This window comes from Mustela lutreola, chromosome 6, assembly GCF_030435805.1.
Source record: "Mustela lutreola isolate mMusLut2 chromosome 6, mMusLut2.pri, whole genome shotgun sequence".
Taxonomy (NCBI): Eukaryota; Metazoa; Chordata; class Mammalia; order Carnivora; family Mustelidae; genus Mustela; species Mustela lutreola.
The window spans coordinates 157,956,426-157,976,309 of NC_081295.1; the positions used below are offsets into that span (position 1 = coordinate 157,956,426).

The 19,884-nt window shown below is 46.7% G+C and overlaps 1 protein-coding gene and 2 non-coding genes across 3 annotated transcripts; 1 reads left to right on the forward strand and 2 right to left on the reverse strand.

The window, feature by feature from the left end:
• TRNAA-AGC (transfer RNA alanine (anticodon AGC)) lies at positions 1-72 on the reverse strand. Its single transcript has one exon. It is a non-coding gene; the product is annotated as a tRNA-Ala (tRNA).
• A 3,392-nt stretch (positions 73-3,464) lies between these two features.
• Positions 3,465-9,211, reverse strand: LOC131834751 (dapper homolog 3-like). Its single transcript, XM_059179379.1, has 2 exons — positions 8,485-9,211; positions 3,465-4,126 (listed from the first exon to the last, which is right to left on the reverse strand). The coding sequence occupies exons 1-2, from the start codon at positions 9,209-9,211 to the stop codon at positions 4,080-4,082; spliced, it is 774 nt and encodes a 257-aa protein (XP_059035362.1). The 3' UTR covers positions 3,465-4,079.
• On the forward strand, positions 9,070-9,142 carry TRNAR-CCG (transfer RNA arginine (anticodon CCG)). The gene has a single exon. It is a non-coding gene; the product is annotated as a tRNA-Arg (tRNA).
• Positions 9,212-19,884: the final 10,673 nt, after the last annotated feature.

Genomic DNA, 19,884 nt, shown 5'->3' on the forward strand with positions numbered 1-19,884 from the left:
TGGAGGTGCCGGGGATTGAACCCGGGGCCTCGTGCATGCTAAGCACGCGCTCTACCACTGAGCTACACCCCCTCGCGCTCGGGAGAGGCTCGGGAGCGCCGCTATGGCTCCGCTCGGCCGATGGCGGCCGCGGCAGACGACGGGTCTCCGCGCTGCGGCCCGTCCTGGGCCTCCGGTCCCAGACCCCGGCGTGCGGCCGGCCGGTGTCCACGACGGTCCCGTCCGGTCCGCAGACCTCACTCCGGTCGCCACCTGCCGGGGACGTGAGGCCCGGGAGGCGGCCTCGGTGCGGGAAAGGGCGGCCGGAGGGCGGAGCAGCCGAAGTGCGGCGGGGCCGGGGCGGCCGCGCGTGGAGCGCCCGCGGGGGACGCACCTGCCGCGGCGAGTCGCGGACGGCGGGAACCCGGTGCCCCGCGCGCGGAGAGCCCCAGGCGAGCGCCCTCTCGCGGCCGGAGCCCGCACCGACGGCCGAGAGCGCGGAAGGAGGCGACTCCCGCGGAGTCTGGGTCTGCAGAACCCGCCGGCCCGAGCCGCCCGCAGACCCCGGGGGCGGCACCCCCCGCAGGGCGCCGCGGGGCAGCTGCACGAGTCCCCGGGGTCCGCAAGGCAGCCGGGACAGGCTCGAAAAGGCTCTTGACCTCCCGCGTAGCTCACTGCTCCAGGTTCGGGTTCTATCCATGTCACCGCCGGCCGGCCCTGCAGGGTCCCCTCGAGTTTGCCGGGGCCTCTTCTGCTACTCACACGCAGCCGGGGCTGAAAACGTCTGAAGAGCAGGGTCGGGGGAGACAGGGAGAGCAGAACTGACGGCCAAACGGTGATTGCTCGACCTTTTGTTAATCAGGCCCGGGGTCTGTCCCGCTGCAGGGAAGGCCGCCGGGCAGGTGGGACCTGCGGGTGCCCCCGTGCAACCAGGCTCCAGGCCGAAACCAGCAGAGGCTGCAGAGACGGAAGGGTGGGACCTTTGGGACCGGACGGGGGACGGGAGTAAACAGGATTTAGAGCCCGCTTGACTCGGTGGTTGTCCTGGTCTTTCACCAAGCTAGAGAGCGGGGAGCGGTCCAGCTGCTGCTTAATAATTTGTGGTCAGTGGGATGGGACCCAGAAGAGGAGCATAGTTTGGTTTTGGACAAGAATTTGTAGACACGTCTGGGACAGCTTCTGGAAATGTCTGATAGCCATGGCTCTGGAAGTCCGCAGAGACCTTGGATGTAGGGATTTTGATTTTTGCCTGCATGCGGAACAGAGCGCCCACGAAAATAGCTGCGACTTGTTGCTCTTGCAGGGCTGAATCATACAGATTTTCTTTTCAAGATTCTGCTTATTTGAGAGGGAGCGAGAGCAAGCATGAGAGGAGGGAGAAGCAGGCTCCTCACTGAGTAGAGGCCCAGGACCCTGGGATCATGAGCTGAGCCTAGGTCAAGAGTTGGTGGCTTAACCAGCTGAGGCAGCCAGGGGCCCCATAAGAACATTTCTTAACCAGTCCTCCGAGCTCTTTCTCCTCTCCTCTCCTCTCCTCTCCTAAGGAGCAGGCTAACTTGGAAACCGTGTGTTGAAGATGGTGAGCCACACACTGAAAGGAGTTGGGTCCTCCACCTGCTGACTGAAGGAACACCCCCCCCCCCATTGATCAGAACCCCCATTCTCTACTGTGTGTGTACAAGAAATACATTTCCTTTCTGCTTAGGGGGTTGTTTGGTTTCATGCTGTTAGAAGGATCTAACTAATTCACCTTTAATCTGTAAATCATAGCCCTTGATTCTAGGACCATATTTTAAAATATTGGATAATTTTTTGCTGTTGTTGTTGTCCTCTCTTTTTCTTGTCTTCTGTCTTCTCATTCTCCTCCTTCTCTTGTTTAGAATTCCTGTTGGTTGTTAAACTACCTGGAATCATCTCTGAATTCCTTCACTTCCCATTTCTGTGTCTTTCTGTTGTACTGTACAAGAAATTTCCTCAGCTTCAGAGAGCCAACCCCATATGGAACTTGCTCATGGAAAGCTTCTTGCAAAGGCCCAAGGAGGAACACAGGCGCTCTTGATTCCACCCTCCCTGTCCTTCCTCCGGCTCCACGGTGGGCGGGGGGGGGGGGGGGCGGACGGGACAGGGGAATCCTTAGAAATCCCCTCCAGACAGGTAGATATTCTTATTTCTGACTTGATTTATTTAGACTCTTTCTGCATTTGTGAAAGTATTTAGCAAGTGAAAGGTACTGAGGGAATTTGGATCATTCTGGAATTCTTCTAAATAACTTCTCTATTGTTTCCTTCTTCTTACATAAACACTTGTTTAAATCACTTTCCAAACCCAGGTTGGAGCCACTTCTGCCAGAGGGTGCCACATCTGCAGACCTAGACTTAGGTGAGTTCCACGTCCCTGTGGATGACCTGCTTGGCCAGACCTGCAGAATGTCCAGTCATTCCCCAAACGCCCGGCCAGCTCCGGGCCTTCTCACTCCAAACACGGTTGATGTGGCCCAGCGGATCGGCAATTTTTTTTCTCTTCCTTGTTCTTTGTTCTTTATACTATAAAGCTTCCTGCCTTTTACCCCCATTTTACAGTTCTCTGAAAGGAGAACGTCAGTTTCATGAAGCGTAAAAGGTTGTTTGGATCACCTAAATGGTTTTCTTTTACCATTCTTTAAACACCAGAAGAGCAAGGATCAGCCGCCATCCTGGATTCTGCAAGAGGACTTGGAGCTCCCGCCTGCAGGCTCCCATGATCTTCCCATCACACTTCCTTCCCCAGCCATGGTTCTTTTTCACTCCCTCTTCCCGGGACGCTGTGGAAGCGTGGAAATGCAGTCCCTACTAGAAAAAGCTTCAGAGATGCCTGGGTGGCTCTGCGGGGGTAAGCATCTAACCCGTTTCATCTCAGGTCATGATCTCAGGGCCGTGAGACTGAGCCCCACGAGCCCCAGGTCCAGGGCTCCCCACTCAGGGCAGTTTCTTTGGGATTCTCTCTCCCTCTCCCCTGATCTCTCTCAAAAAAATAAATCTTAAAAACAAAACAAAACAACCTTCAAGTATTTCCCAAATGTAACAACAGTTTGAAAAATATGATTGGCATTACAATCAGTTGTGAAGCCAAAAAACCCCCAAAACAAAAAACAAAAACAAAAACAAAAAACACCTTTTCTAAACTATACTAAAAAATAATTTAGGGGCGCCTGGGTGGCTCAGTGGGTTGAGCCGCTGCCTTCAGCTCAGGTCATGATCTCAGGGTCCTGGAATCGAGTCCCGCATTGGGCTCTCTGCTCAGCGGGAAGCCTGCTTCCCCCTCTCTCTCTGCCTGCCTCTCTGTCTACTTGTGATCGCTCTCTGTCAAATAAATAAGTAAAATCTTTTTAAAAATCTTTAAAAAATAATTTAGCCATGTTAAAAGACTGAATTATCTATTTTCTCTATAGAAAATAATGCTACAAAACTGTTATTATATGAAAGGTAATAGAAAATAATGCAGCTAAATAATGGAGAAGAAACATAGAGGTATATTAATAAGTTAACTTTTTCTAATGATTGTAGAATTCATGAACTTTTTAAAAATTTATAATTTGTTTCCATTTGTTTTTGTATTCTAAATAAATATTTACTCTCATAGCTAATTTTGTATTCACAGTTTTGTATTTTTTTCTTAAAGATGGTACCCCAATACTATATAAGTTTTGGGTTCCATAAGACATGGATCTCCCCTGCCACTGGATTTTTAAAATCACCCAGGTTTACCCCAATCATTGTGATGTTGCAACAAAACATTATGATTGATATCGACATACAAAGAAGGGCGAGGTCCAGGGCTGGGACAGCCAAGTGCTGAGGTGTTGGGCTTGAACTCTACTGGGGCGGCCCCTGCAAGCTGGAGTCTTGCTCACAACAGCTTTGCTTTCTTGTCCAGCTGCTGCTAAGAGTTATTTGTGGCCAGGATACCTCTAATTGTGTTGGAAAAGACAATATTAGTACCATTAGTAGCATGCGTCTTCCTTGTGCCCAGTACTGCTAGCAAGATACAGACATGCGGCCAATTTGAATCACAGCATTCTGACCTCAGTCTTTACTTTCTTTTCTTGCTAGAGAAGAACATTCTCAAAGTTGAGGCACTCCAGCTTGAAATAACTTCTTATTGGACAATTCTGCAATCAAAAAAAAAAAAAAAAAAGAAAGAAAGAAAGAGAAGAAAAGAGCTCTGAAATTATTGGTTTTCAGGGAACTTGAGCTGCTCCTAATTATCTCCAACTCATTCCATCAATAGCTCTCCCGTGCCTTATCCGAACAGCTTCAAGTTTTGCATAGAACCGAAAACATATTCAGGATATAGTAACAATTTTCAGAAATCCTCGAGCAGCTGGTTAAACAAAAGCAATGTGGTCACCTAAAATGATGATAGGCTTTGAAATAACCTTATGTACATTTCCAATACCGTTTAAACTGTTTTGCCGTATATTTTTAAAAATTAAGTTTTCCTCATAGGGGAAGGGAAGGAAGAATAAAATAAGATGAAAATAGAGAGGGAGTCAAACCATAAGAGACTCTAAACTCTAGGAAACAAAGTTAGGGCTGCTGGGGGGGGCGGGAGGGATGGAGTAACTGGGTGATGGACATTAAGGAGGGCGTCTGTGATGAGCGCTGGGTGTTGTATGCAACTTGTGAACCACTAACCTCACCCCCGAAACCAATAATACACTAAACGTTAACTAAATTGAACTTAAATAAAGAATTTTTAAGATTTTATTTATTTACTTGACCGACAGAGGGCAGAAGCAGGCAGGGTGGCAGGCAGAGGGACAGAGAGAAGCAGGCTTCCCGCTGAGCAAGGAGCCTGATGCAGAACTCGATCCCAGGACCCTGGGATCATGACCTGAGCGGAAGGCTGCTGCTTAACCCACTGAGGCACCCAGGTGCCCCACCAAAGAATTAAAAAAATAATAATAATTTTTCCAATTCCCTTAAGCTAACTTGTATAAACTTGACTCCAAAACTTTTCCACAGTCGAATGCCAAGGAAACAAAGACTAATCTTATTCCTGTGTCTTGTTACAAAATTGATGAATAAAATGTTTGCATGTTAAAATGAACATCATATTGAACCAATATTTTTCCAGGAACCTGAGAATGATTTATCATCAGGAAAAAAAAATCCATTATGAAGATGAATTTATAGCCTGAAGGAGAAAAAAACAAAATGATCTCAGTAGGAGTCAAAAGGAATGTGGAAAAATTCGAACTCCAAATTGGTGCAGCTACTATGGAAAACAGTATGGGGAATCCTCAAAAAATTAAAAACAGAGCTACCAGATGATCCAGATATTCCACTTCTGGGTATTTATCCAAAGAAAGCAAAACCACGAATCTGTAAAGCTATCTACACCCCTGTGTTTATGGCAGCATGACTTCCGATAGCCAGGATATGAGAAGAAGCCTATGTGCCTCTGGACGGATGAACGGATAAGGAAAATGTGGTCCAGCCAAAACGAGAAGGAAATCCTGCCATTTGTGAGAACAGGGATGGACCCTGAGGCCTTTATGCGAAGTGGAATAAATCAGACAGTGAAACACAAACCCCGTTATGCTCTCATTTATACGTAGAACCTAAAACAAAACAAAACAACCCCAAACTCTCTTCCATACAAAGAACAGATCAGTGGTTGCCAGAGTGGGGGCAAAATGGGTGAAGGGAATAAAAAGGTACAAACTTCCAGTTATTAGGCAAATAAGTCCCTGGACGTCGTGTACAGTATGGGGTCTAAAAGGGAAAAGAAAGAAAAAATCAGAAACTTCCCCAGGCAGACTGGGGAAGCTTGTTTCTATGCTGCCACCATATCCTGAAACTAAAAGGCGAGTGTTTTCTTAAGAGAATCAGATCGTCCATATGAATCCAAAGCCAGCACCGTATTTAAGGAATAGTGTGGTCCGTCTAGTACCACGTACAAGAACAATGAAGGGAAGAAAGAAAAAGTACAAAATTGGGCTAGGGGACATGTAACGATGTCAAGAGAGAAACCCAAGAGAACCCAGTACAGAGTTTAGACTCCGGAAGTTCAACGTGGTAGGACAAGCACTGGGTGATACACTCAACTAATGAATTACTGAGCACTATATCAAAAACTGATGATGTACTAAACCTTGGCTAATTGAGTGTAAATTAAAAAATAATTTTTTTTAAGTTCAATGCTATCTCCTCTGGACTGTGGCCACCTGTTTCTAAAGAGTGCTACTTAATTGTCATGCAAAACTTATTCCCAGATTGGATCTGCAACCCACCTTCACATTTCTAAATTTGTTTGCTACGGGGCATTAAGATTCTTTCCGTCTGTATTTTCACTCTTTGACCAAAAGATTATTAATAAAATCACGAACTCTAGCATGCTCTTTGTCTTAGAATTATGAGTCAAATGGTTTTGTTTCTGCCTTTTGGGCCATCACAGAACTGGCAGGTCTAGAGTTTGCTGAGCTGTATGTCAGTCCCTCTCCCTGCCCCCTAGCCTCTCTATGCCCCATCATCCCTTCAGAGAAAAGCCCCCAGATTTGGAACCACAGGTTTCTGTTTCAGTGGAAAACAGAATTCCCCTGCATCCCTAAGGACAGAGGGGCATGTCATGGTCAACAAAAATCCAGAAACTGGGACCACAGATGAGAAGGAAGACAGCTATAGGTGTAAATGTTGGGATGTCAGAACGTTTTCCCCTCCCCCACTTTACGTCTCCTTGTTCCCTCTCTGAAGGAAATCTCTAAGATTTCAGCCCTAAAGTTACTTTTAAGACAGTGCAAATATGGGGCGCCTGGGTGGCTCAGTGGGTTAAGCCTCTGCCTTCAGCTGGGGTCATGGTCTCAGGGTCCTGGGATGGAGCCCCATCGGGCTCTCTGCTTGGCAGGAAGTCTGCTTCTCCCTCTCTCTCTGCCTACCTCTCTGCTGACTTGTGATCTCCCTGTCAAATAAATAATTAAAATCCTTAAAAAAAAAAAAAAAAAAAGACAGTGCAAATATGTTAATTTCTCATTGTGAGTGGAGGAAGGGAAATTTGTTAATCAGGCCAAGGAGGGGAAGGGGAGAGAGACAGAAGTTAGTTAGGGTCCAAGAGATTTCCAGAGACAGTGTGAAGCTTTTTTTCAGTGAGGTTTGTGGCAAGTGGACCCAACCATTACTTGGGTAGCTGAAAACTGAGTGGGGATTCATCTTCTCTGTCCACCCAGCCCTCCCCAGGACTCGGGCACCTTTCCCTCATCAATGCTAGAAAGATCACCTCATGCAAAGAATCCACATAATGTTCTGGAGGACTGAAATAGTTCCACCGCCCAGCATTAGAACCGAGATTTGAAGTTCGGCCACTAGAGCTTACATTTCACTGAAATCATTTTCTCCCGGCCCTATTCCAAACGCAATTGACCGAGGAACCCCACTCCTTGAAGAAATAAATGTTTTCGCGGCGCCATGCTTGGTGAACAGGAATAATAACTCTTTCACCTTTTACCCAACGGATCCCTGCGTACCCTGCGGTTCAGGGCGCTGCCCCCCAAAATAGCAGAATTGGGAGGGTCACTCTGACTCTCCTCCCACCCCTGAATTCGGTCATAAAACCATCAGGTGAGAGGCCCCTTCCCTATACAGAGAGGAAAGGAGCGTCCTTGCCTGCAGAAAACAAAGGGAAATCAGGAAGGACCCTACAAACAGGCCTTGCTAAGCACGGTCCGTTCCCTACACCTACCTCGTGCTTTTTGACCTCTGCGATGTGTCTCCTCACTCTCCATCGAACCCAGCATAGAAATACTCAGACTGAACCTTTTCCTAGGGTCTTCATTCCCTCTGAAGCCTCCCACCTCACCCAAAACTTACACGAACAAAGCTGGATGCTTTCTTCCTGATACTCTCTTCTGGACGCAGCCAGAGATCCAAAGAGGATCACTCTTTCCTCCCCGACACGACCTTCCTAAGATGAACTGGGGTATTTTTGTCCCCGTCCCTGCTGGGCAGCGGCTTCTATAACCCACGCGTCACCACGCCAGGCCCTGCGCTCCTCGGGGACACCCTCCGCGCCGCCGCGCGTCTCTCCCTGGTCGCTGTGCCCGGACCCCGGGCCTCCACAGCCGGCATCCAAAGACGCTGGCTTTGCCTTAACCTCCAGGGAACACACTGCTGGGGAAAACTGGGAGACGCGGGAGACGTCGGCGGGAGAGACCCTCTCCGTGGGAGAGTGGGAGGGGGAGGGGAGAACCTTGCTTTGACTTGGGTTTGCTTCAAAAACTCATTTCCAAGGGACCCAAACCATCGAGTCCACGGCCAGGCGGGGGCTACTGCTTGACTCCCAGGGTTGGGCGATTCCCAGCCGCCACCGCCCCCCTCCCCCGCTCCAAACCCCTGCTGCTCGGTGCACTAACCCGAGACGAGGCAGGGCTCTCCGCCGCGTCGACGGCAGGGACGCTCCTGGTCCCCAGAGCTCACAGCGCCCTCCAGGCCTCCAGGCCCCGGGACATGTGGCAACGTTAGTCCCGCGTACCTGCGCCACTTCTCCAAGCATCATTCAACGCCTCGGGGGTGCTCCCCTCTGGCAGCCGGCCTCCCCTTCCTGACGCGGAGCTGTGCGTCCTGCGGGCTCCGAGGCTCCGCTGTGCGTCCTGCGGGCTCCGCGGGCCCCGAGGCTCAGTTGTGCGTCCTCGCGGGCTCCGGGCTCGACTGTGCGTCTCTCGGGCTCCGGGATCCACTGTGCGTCCTCGCGGGCTCCGGGCTCGACTGTGCGTCCTCGCGGGCTCCGCCGGCTCCGCGGGGTCTGTGGCTCCGCGGTGCGTCCTCGCGGGCTCCGGGCTCGACTGTGCGTCCTCGCGGGCGCCGAGGCTCAGTTGTGCGTCCTCGCGGGCTCCGCCGGCTCCGCGGGGTCTGTGGCTCCGCGGTGCGTCCTCGCGGGCTCCGGGCTCGACTGTGCGTCCTGGCGGGCTCCGCAGGCTCCGCGGCTCGGCTGTCGGTGGAGCTAACCTCGGACGAGGAGCCCTGGAGGAGCGGCATGCCCGCGCCGGCCGCGGAAGGACGCCTTCCCACCGCGCCACATCCTCTTGGTTTTCAGAGGAGAGGAGCCGGCCCGCCGGCTGGCCGCGTGGCCTAATGGATAAGGCGTCTGATTCCGGATCAGAAGATTGAGGGTTCGAGTCCCTTCGTGGTCGCTGTTTTCCTCCGCGCGAGTAAGGCGGGCACAACACCTCCAGGCCTCTGGGCAACCTTTTCCTTCGCATTTAACAGGCGCGCTCGGGCTGTTCACTGTGCGACACTTGCTTCACCAACGCACAGGGCACAAGTAGCAGGTGTGTCCTCAAGACTCTGACTTTCTAGTAGACCCGACAGAGGACATCAAGGAAACCAACACAACGACTAAAACGCGTCGCAAGTCCCAGGAAGGAGCTAAGCCATGGGGGAGATCAAGAAGAGGGAGGGGTCTTAGGGCAGCGCACGCCTGGCAGAAGGAAAAACTCGTGGACAACCTGGAGACACCTGCTCTTCCCAAAGCTCATATCACTGAACTTTTCTGAGGCGGGAGGAAGGGGGAAGGGTTCACTTAAAAAAAAAAAAAATCAGTGAAAAGGGTAAGGATGGATTGAATTTCTAGGAACAAGATCCCTCACTAGGTCCCTGTGGCTGTGCCTCTGCACATGGTTTGAAATCGGTGCTCTCCAGACTTTCATTGGGTACCATAAACACAACACTAACTCCCAAGCAGTGATCTCAGAGAGAAGCCTAAATAGAGAAGCCACCAGAGGCGCTTACCCTACCCTTAACTGTCCTCCCCAGCAACTACTATTAGTTAGTCATCATGGGTTCAGTCTTACCAAGAGTGCAAATGCCATAAATGGATCTGAACAACAGGGAGGTTCCTCAAAAAATTAAAAATAGTACCATTTTTTAAATGACCCAGTAATTCCACTTCTGGGTATATACCCAGAAGAAATGAAAGCAGTGTCTCAAAGATATATTTGCACACCCATGTTCATAGCAACAGTATTCACAACAGTCAAGAGGGGAAAGAAACCCAGATGTCGTTGGAAGGATAAATGAATAAACCAAATGTGGTACACACAGACAATGGAATCTTACTTTGTCTTAAAAAGGAGGAAATCCTGTCACATGCCACACACGGATAAACCCTGAGCTTGCTATGTGAAGTGAAATAAGCCAGTCACAGAAACACAAGTACTGTATGATTCCTCTTACACAAAGTTTCTAAACTAGTCCAATTTGAAACAAAATAGAATGGTGGTTACCATTCTGTGGGGAAATGGAGAATGGGGACTCTTTTAATGGGTATGTGGTGTCAATTTTGCAAGATAAAGAGTTCTGGTGATCTATTCCACAATATGAATATACGAAACACTACTTACCACACTTAAAAATGATTAAGATGGGGGCGCCTGGGTGGCTCAGTGGGTTAAGCCGCTGCCTTCGGCTCAGGTCATGATCTCAGGGTCCTGGGATCGAGTCCCGCATCGGGCTCTCTGCTCGGCAGGGAGCCTGCTTCCTCCTCTCTCTCTCTGCCTGCCTCTCTGCCTATTTGTAATCTCTGTCTGTCAAATAAAATAAATAAAATCTTTAAAAAAAAAAAATGATTAAGATGGAAAATTTTATGGGTTTTTAAATCACAACTACAAATACAAATACATTTAAAAAAATCATTTGGTCACAAACATGCGGATTTGTTTCTGAACTCTCCGGGTGTTTTTTTTTTTTTAAGTATTTTATTTATTTATTTATTTGACAGAGAGAGAGAGAGAGAGAGATCACAAGTAGGCAGAGAGGCAGGCAGAGAGAGAGAGGGGGAAGCAGGCTCACCCACCGGCAAGCAGAGAACCCGACGCGGGGCTCGATTCCAGGACCCTGAGATCATGACCTGAGCCGAAGGCATAGGCTCAACCCACTGAGCCACCCAGGTGCCCCTGAACTCTCGGTTTTTTAATGAAATGTTTAAATTGTAATTCCAGCACAGTTAACGTGCAGTGTTGTAGGGGTTTCCGGCGAACAGTGTGAAGATCCAACCATCCATGCATCACTCATCGCTCTCCGTGATAAGGATACTCTTACTCCCCATTACCTATTTCCCCACGCCTCCCCTCTGGAAACCACTAGTTTGTTCTCTATAGTTAAGAGTCTGTTTCTTGGTTTCTCTTTATCTCCCCTTTGTTCATTTGTTTTGTTTCTTAAATTCCATGTAAGTGAAATCATAATTCCCTTCCTCTGATTGACATATTTTACTTAGCATTATACTCTCTAGAGCCAGTCTTGTTGTTGCGAATGGCAAGATTTCGTTGTTTCTGATGACTGAGTGATATTCCATTGTATATATGTACCACGTCTTCTCCATTCATTCATTGGTTGATCGACATCTGGGCTCTTTCCATAATTTGGTTGTTGTAGATAATGCTGCAACAAACACAGGGTGCATATATACCTTTAAATTAGTGTTTTTGTATTTGGGGGGCAAATACCCAGTAGTGTGATTGCTGGGTGGTAGGGTAGCTCTATTATTAACATCTTGAGGAACCTCCATACTGTTTTCCAGAGTGGCTGCATCAGCTTGCGTTCCCACCAACAGTGCATGAGGGTTCCTTTCCCTGCACATCCTCGCCAACACTTGTGCTTTCTTGAGCTGTTGATTTAAGCCGTACTAACAGCTGTGAGGTGACATCTCATTGCAGTTTTGATTTTCATTTCCCTGATGATGAGTGATGCGCTCTAAGCCATCTACATGTCTTCTCTGGAGAATGTTCAGGTCTGCCCTTTTTAAATTGGATTACTTGTTCTCTGGTGGATTCCTAGTTTTTTTTTTTTTTTCCTTAAGATTTTATTAATTTTTTTGACAGAGATCACAAGCAGGCAGAGAGGCAGGCGGAAACAGAGAGAGAGAGGAGGAAGCAGGCTCCCCACTGATCAGAGGGCCCCATTCCCAAGGCCCTGGGATCATGACCTGAGCGGAAGGCAGAGGCTTTAACCCACTGAGCCACCCAGGCTCCCCATGGACTCCCAGTTCTATCCCAATGGTCTGTCCGTCCTTCTGCAGTCCCATCCAGCTTTGGTTGCAGTAGCTCTCACGAAGCTCTGAAATCAGCAAGTGTGACTCTCCGCCTTTGTTCTTGTCTTTCAAGATTGCTTCAGCGATTCATATTGGAATTTAATATGAACTGGACGAATGGCTTTTTCTTCTCTGCAAAAAATAAAAATAAAAAATAAAATAAAATAAAAGGCTGTTGGACTCTTGATGGGGATTGTATTGATCTGCAGACCACTTTGGGTAGAAGTAACACCTTAACAATATCTGTCTTCCTATTTAGGAACATGGGATGTCCTTTCTGGGTCCTCTAATTTCTTTCAGGCATGTTTGATAGATTCCAGTGAACAAGTCCTTTGCCTCCTTGGCTGAATTCATTCCCAGGTATTTTATGCTATTGTAATTGGGATTGCTTTCTTGATTTTCTTTATGGATTGCTGTTCATTGCTGCTAGATAGAAATGGAACTGATTTATGTGATTGTCTTGTGCAATCACGTGCAACTTTGCTGGGTTCATTGTTAGCATTATACAAAGAACCTGTGGGTTCTTTGGGATCATATACCTCTGTGAATAGAGACAGTATTATTATTTCCTTTCCGACTCAGGTATCTTGGATTGATTTTTCTTGTCTCCTTCTCTGGTTGGAACATTCAGTACATTGTGAATAGCATAGTGGCGAGAAAGGCATCCTGTCTCATTCCCGATCTTAGGGAGAAAGCTTTTCTATTCCCTCAACATTAAGAACGATGTTCACTGTAGATTTTTTGTAATTGCCCTTTATCATGCTGAGGAAGGCCATGCTGTTTTAAGTGGTGAATCACAGTCTCTTTTTATCTCATGTTCCATGAAAGGGGAATATCCGTAATAAAATGGAATGAAATGGAGTTAAAGTCGGAATACTGTGTCATTTCAACAAATTCTACACCAAATTTATTTATTTATTTTTAGATTTTATTTATTTGACAGACAGAGATCACAAGTAGGCAGAGAGGCAGGCACAGAGAGAGAGAAAGAGAGAGAGAAGCAGGCTTCCTGCGGAGCAGAGAGCCCGATGCAGGGCTCGATCCCAGGACCCTGAGATCATGACCCAAGCCAAAGGCAGCAGCCCAAACCACTGAGCCACCCAGGCGCCCCTACACCAAATTTATTTTAAAAACTGAAGGATCCCAGAGGTCTTGCTGAATTCTCTACTGAAGAGTCCTAGCCTAATGATTCAGAGAGAAACAAGTTCAGGTACTTGTCCTGGGACTGTCCCAGGAGCCTTCTGCTGCTGGAGCACACTTACCTCACGTATGCTCTCTTGTCGGTGGAGGTATCAGGTACGTGGGTCGCCTGACCTCTGCACCTACTTTCTATGCCGAATGTTCTGCCCCTTTTAAAAAATGTATCTTCATTTTTAGTGAAGTGAGAGCTAGCCACAATTCAGCTGAATTTTAACTTGGCTTTTTTTTTTTTAATTTTTATTTTTTAAGATTTTATTTATTTATTTGACAGACAGAGATCAGAAGTAGGCAGAGAGAGAGAGAGGAGGAAGCAGGCTCTCCCGGGGGGGACAGCCCAATGCGGGGCTCGATCCCAGGACCCTGGGATCATGACCTGAGCCGAAGGCAGAGGCTTTAAGGCGCCCTAACTTGACTTTTAAAATCCTAGACATGCTTTACCCTGGGGAATATTGGCTTCATCATGATACGAACTCAATTGTTAGGATGACATTTACCATTCCAAGGAGAGCTTAGTCAAACCCGCATTACCTGCTTGATTTAATTTTTAGTTTTTTAAAAATATGGAATGCTTCATATTTTGGTTGGGACTTTGCATGACATCCTTTCTGCGGGGCCCAAGCTAACCACTGTTCACTTTAACTCTGGTGTATGTGTGCCCAAGCCAGCACTATTCTGTATTATCTGACTCACATGTTAAAAGCCAAAGGAGTCAGGTGCTGACCTTGTATTACCCTCTGAACTGTTTCATTCGTGCACAACCATGTAGCCTTGCCTGCGCCCATCGGATTCACTTACAAGCAAGCTGCTCTGTGTAAGACCCAAGGGAAGCAGAACCGATCTGGGAGTTAAACGCTGGGGTCAGGGAAGTGATGACCCCCAGAGAGACCTGCTACTGTTTCTGTCACAATCCATGGGTTGTCCTTAAGTGCTGTCCACTTAAATTCTTATTCTGCTAAGAAGTCTGTGCTTCTAAAGGATGAAGAAGAGAGGCACCTGGCTGGTCAGTTGGAAGAGCGTCTTGATCTCGGGGTCGTGGGTTCAAGCCTCACGTTGGGTGTGGAAATTACTAAAAAAAGAAAGAAACTTTAAAAAAGGGAGTGAGGAAGTGAGATTGAGGGAAGACTGAGAGGCTATTGGCAGGGGACACTGGTTCTTAACTGCAAACACCAAAAACACATGATAATGTATTCACAAACCTGTAGGGAAAGGAGAAAAAGGCGGACTGTGCAATGGATTCCCACAAAATTACATTTACTTTGTTTAAGGATTTTTATTCTTTGGACATGTGCTTTTCAGTTTTGATGTTTAAAATGCTTTTCCTGGGTGGCTCAGTGGGTTAAGCCTCTGTCTTCGGCTCAGGTCATCATCACAGGGTCCTTGGATTGAGCCCTGCATTGGGCTCTCTCTGCTTGGCAGGAAGCCTGCTTCTGCCTCTCTGCCTGCTTGTGATCTGCTTCCCCCTCTCTCTCTGCCTGCCTCTCTGCCTACTTGTGATCTCTGTCGAATAAGTAAAATTAAAAAATAAGTAAATAAAATGTTTTTCCTTTTGTTTTGATACTTTAGCAATTAATGATTAATAATAATAAAAGTTAGGGACGCCTGGGTGGCTCAGTTGGTTAAGCAGCTGCCTTCGGCTCAGGTCACGATCCCAGCGTCCTGGGATCAAGTCCCACATCGGGTTCCTTGCTCCGCAGGGAGCCTGCCTCTCCCTCTGACTCTGCCTGCCACTCTGCCTGTGCTCACTCTCTCTCTCTCTCTGACAAATAAATAAATAAAATATTTTTAAAAAAATAATAATAATAATAAAAGTTAATAAAAATAATAAAAGAATTTCTAGTTTCAGACCAGATGACTTTATATTTATCTAAATGTATCAAATCCAAATTTGAAATAACTGGTTGCAAAAGAGTCTCAGAGTATGAAGAACAAAAGGCATTCAAAACAAAGGCCATTTGGGAGAGAAAGGGAGGGCCCAGCCTTCTGCCTTTTTGGAGATTCTCACCATATAAGCTGATTTCACAGACTGCCCAATATTTGGCTTTCCAATAGCCACACACAGTAAATAATATAAAATATTACATGTAACCGCATTTCACTACTTACACAGCCCTGAGTCTGCAAGTAGGCTGAGATTTCCTGTGGGAAGGTAAATTTTATTTGCAGTTTGTACCGAATGAAATTGTAATGAAGCTCGAAGCATCAGATTTCAAATAAGCAGGTTAGAATAAACTTCCAGGGACCAGAGTAAGTGTCTAAGGGGACAACATCCTCCCAGGGTGCTGGCTCGGTGCAGACAAGCAGAGGGCAAGGAGGGCAGGAGCTGAGAGGAATCCCCACGGACCATCAGAGCTGAACAGGGCTGCTCTGACTTCCGTGCAATCCCAGAAGGCACAGGCTGCAAGGGCAGAAAAGGAGACAGGATGTGAGATAGCGAGCGAGAAATAGACCTCAGGACCCCAGAGTCAGATCTGTTCATTTGAAGGTGAATGAAAGACACAATTTCTTCCTCCAGGAGATGAACCTAGACAGGAAGTAAGCCAAAGAGACAAGTAAGTTTAGACAGTAACATCCACAGGGTGGTTTAGGGGCCACACACAGGAGGTTGTGGAAGAGGCTTGAGGACCAGGGGAGTGTGTGCTTGTGAGACAGACAGAGACTTAAAGCCTCCTTGGCTCTTTACAACATTGAATATAATTCCATAATCTTGAAGCACCAATAGGCTTAGCCTTTGGCCTAAGTAGGTTAGCCCCCACAGCATCACTCTTTAATTCCCTTATCACACTACATGGCATTCACATAAAGGAAATGCAATACTTTGGATAAAGACGAGAGCACAGTTCAGTCTTACTTGCAGCTTGAACCTAACTGAATTAACAAACCTTTGTCTAATACCCTGGGTTGAAAATACTCCCTACGCTTTACTTCAATGTTTTCCAAAAGGAATATTACTAGCAGGTTGGATGGAAAAATTCTTTCTTTATACTCCACTGCAATATACTCTCCTCTATACAACTGTCTGTATGACATATGAGAATATGTGCTACTTAATAGGCCATGTTTAGAATTTCTGGACCTGGGGCGCCTGGGTGGCTCAGTGGGTTAAGCCGCTGCCTTTGGCTCAGGTCATGATCTCAGGGTCCTGGGATCGAGTCCCACATTGGGCTCTCTGCTTCCCTCTCTCTCTCTCTCTCTCTCTCTCTCTCTCTGCCTGCCTCTCCATCTACTTGTGATTTCTCTCTGTCAAATAAATAAATAAATCTTAAAAAAAAAAAATAGAATTTCTGGACCCCACTCACAAAATATAAGTAAAACATCCCATTCACTGCAACAACCAAAAAATATCCCCAAATATGTTTCCAAATGTAGATCACAAGGTAGCGACACTCTGGCTGGAGGACCTGGGAATATCGCACAGATAGTTTCTTTACTGCTCGAATACACCAAATATTTTGTTGTGATTTGCTCTATAGTTTCAATTCAAAGGTGATTCTTTTTTGGAAGGGAGAATCATATTCTTTGGCTGTTTTTTTGGTTTTTTGTTTGTTTGTTTTTAAGATTGTATGTATTTATTTGACAGAGAGACAGAGAGGGAACACAAGCAGGGCGAGTGGGAGAGGGAGAAGCAGGCTTCCTGCCTCACAGGGAGCCCGATGCCGGCCTTTGATCCATCCTGACCTGAGCGGAAGGCAGATGCTTAACAACTGAGCCACCCAGACGCCCCTCCTTAGGTTCTTGTGTCTGTGTTTCCACAGTAGCAAGTAAAGAAAGGCCATTTCCCAAGCCAGTGGAGAGCACACAGACTGCATCTCCTAGACAGGGGAAACCTTGAGAAGCAGACACTGCTTCATAGTTTTAGACAGAATGGGACGCTTGTACCAACAAGTGCACTGTGCTTAATAAATGTGTTACTTTTTTGTTTGTTTTTAAGAGCGTAACTTAAAAAACGGTCCCCGCAGTCTGGGTCGGACAATGACCCTAATCCCATTTAGGAGGGTTCTACCTTCCTCACATTTTAATCCTAATTATCTTCCTAATACCATGACCTTAGGGGCAGAGTTTCAACATACGAATTTTGGAGGGACCCATTCATTCCATAACAGTGATTTTCACTGATTTTGAGCTATCGCAGAACTCTGAGTTGTAGGAAACTGGTACCAGTGCAAATGATTTTCATCCACAGAAATGCAAGGGAAATTGTGTCCAATGGAATGCAAATGACCATCGCCCTGCAAATTGACAGTTAAAAAAAAAACCTATTTGTAAATTTACTTCAGCATTCCAGATTGTCTATAAATATGTAACACTTTGATTTTTTAAACATTCTTAAATTTAAATTCAATTAATTAGCATATAGTATATTATTGTTCAGAGGCAGAGGCCTGTGATTCATCATGAATTTTCTTCTGAGCCAGTTGTAACATCTTACTGGTTGTTACATTATTTGACACATACTCATTTTCATTTATATGAGAATCATAAATTTGTAATTTTTTAAAATAGTCTATTAACAACTTGGAAACTAAGAGTATACACACTAATGACAGAAAAAAAAATACCAACCTGTGGCTGGCAAATGTAGACCAAAGAACACGGTTTGGATCTGAAACTAAAATGGGCTTTCTTTACTCATTCTTCCCATGTCTATACCTGGAACCCAGTAGACACACTCATCCAGCAGCTCTGTGAAGGCACATGTGTTCTATTAAACCACCAATACAAAGAGCTAAAGAGACCACTAGACCACAGCTGAGTATTACTGCCACCCAAAAATGTGAAGCCAAGAGGGAAAAACCTATTACTCTCACGCAGATTTTTCTTCCTATGGGGAGGACAAAGAAGAGGGTGAAGACAGTTAAGTATCTTCCCAATAATTCCAAGAGGCATTTATGAGTGAAACAGAAAGGGGAAAGTTCGTCTCAGTGGGTTGGGCCTCTGCCTTCAGCTCAGGTCATCATCTCCGGGTCCTGGGATTGAGCCCGTATCGGGCTCTCTGCTTGGCAGGGAGCCTGCTTCCTCCTCTCTCTCTCTCTCTCTGCCTGCCTGACTACTTGTGATCTGTCAAATAAATAAATAAAATCTTTTAAAAAAAGTTTTGTCAAAATTCTGCAACCATATTTTTTGGTATTTGTTTTAAAACTACAATTAGGGAGCCTGGGTGGCTTGGTTGGTTAAGCAACTGCCTTCAGCTCAGGTCAGGATCCTGGAGTCCTACGATCAAGTCCTGCTTGGCAGGGAGTCTGCTTCTCCCTCTGACCCTCCCTCTTCTCAGGTTCTCTGTCTCTCTCTCTCAAATAAATAAATAAATAAATAATCTTCTTAAAAGTTCAAAAATATAAAACAAAAGTTAACCTTTTAAAATCCAATATGCCAGAGATATGAAAAGCCAGAAGCATCTTTATTTTTTTCCTTCCAGGTGAAACGGTTACTATCTCCTCTCCCTCACGTGATCTTCCTGCCTTTTTGTAACTCACCCAGTGAGTCAGAAATTACAGATTCTTCCAGGGTCTTCAGAAATCCACTTATCGGCTCCTCTGAAAATGATTTTATGAGGACAGTGTTCATACATGAGTAAGATGTAGTATGTGCTGTACGGGTGTTTAATAGTAACAGAAACCTTGTCAGAGTTAGTTTCCCCTTGTCTTTGTTATGCCCCAATAATGGGTCTGTGATTAAAGGAGCAAGACTGATACAAAACAAAGGTCACACAAAGCTTTATTTCACACCAAGCATCAAAAACCTAACCGAACGTTCGGGGACCCACCTCTTACAAGAGAGGGTGACCCTTCTCCGTTTTGCAGTCTACCTTTTCAGGGCAAAGGCCATGCGGTTGAGCCTGGCCAAGCACAGGTGACCAATGAGATTGTAACACACACAGGAAACTCCAGTGATGCTAGCTGACCAATTGAGTTACAATTTACCCTAGTAGACATTTGAACCAGCCTATCACCTTGGTTGGGAATGGCACCCAAAAGGCTTCCAAAGGGCAGGACCCATACTCCTTGGTAATCAGGGAGACAGTAAGCATTCCCACCCCCTCCACCTCCCCCGCCAACGGATGTCTCCACCTGGCCTGACCCACCCTTGTATCTGGGCTTTGTTACCTGGAGCTGGTTTCCGGGACTTGTTCCTCCCCTGGAGGAAGGGGAGCAGGGACAGTTTAACTTTAGTGAAAGCCTCTTGCTATGAAGGTCCTTACGATCTTATGTTTCATTGCACATCTCGCCTGAGCACAGTTAAGTAGCGCAGGGAGTTAGCCTATTTGGTAGTAGTGAAACCACTTGGTTCCAGCCATCTCAATTCAGAACTGCGCCCTTCAGATGGGGCAGTTGGATCTCATCCATGACGAATGTCTCCCAAGAATTCTGTTGTTGAATAGAACGGCTGACTCTTCACCCGCACCCTCTCTCCCATTTTGACGATTCCTGTAAAATCCATAATGAGAGTAGGGTCCTGAGTGGTCATGATGCTACCCTTATGGAACCACAGGTAAAGTTGGGGGGGGGTGGCGTCAGTTGTGCGGTGGCTGCTTACTTACGATGGTCTGGGGAAGGTGAGGAAAAGGGTTTGGAAAGCACTGTCAGGCACTAAGGAGGGCTCACAGGATACCCGGGCCCTGCTAACTCTCAGGTTAAGGTGGTTTTCCCCTGT

Excerpts from the sequence above, each read along its gene's own strand:
- LOC131834751 (XM_059179379.1), bottom strand. The coding sequence starts at position 9,211 with ATGCGAAGGAAAAGGTTGCCCAGAGGCCTGGAGGTGTTGTGCCCGCCT. Across the intron at positions 4,127-8,484 it reads TGCTTGGAGAAGTGGCGCAG|AATTGTCCAATAAGAAGTTA; the intron begins GTACGCGGGACT and ends TTTTGATTGCAG.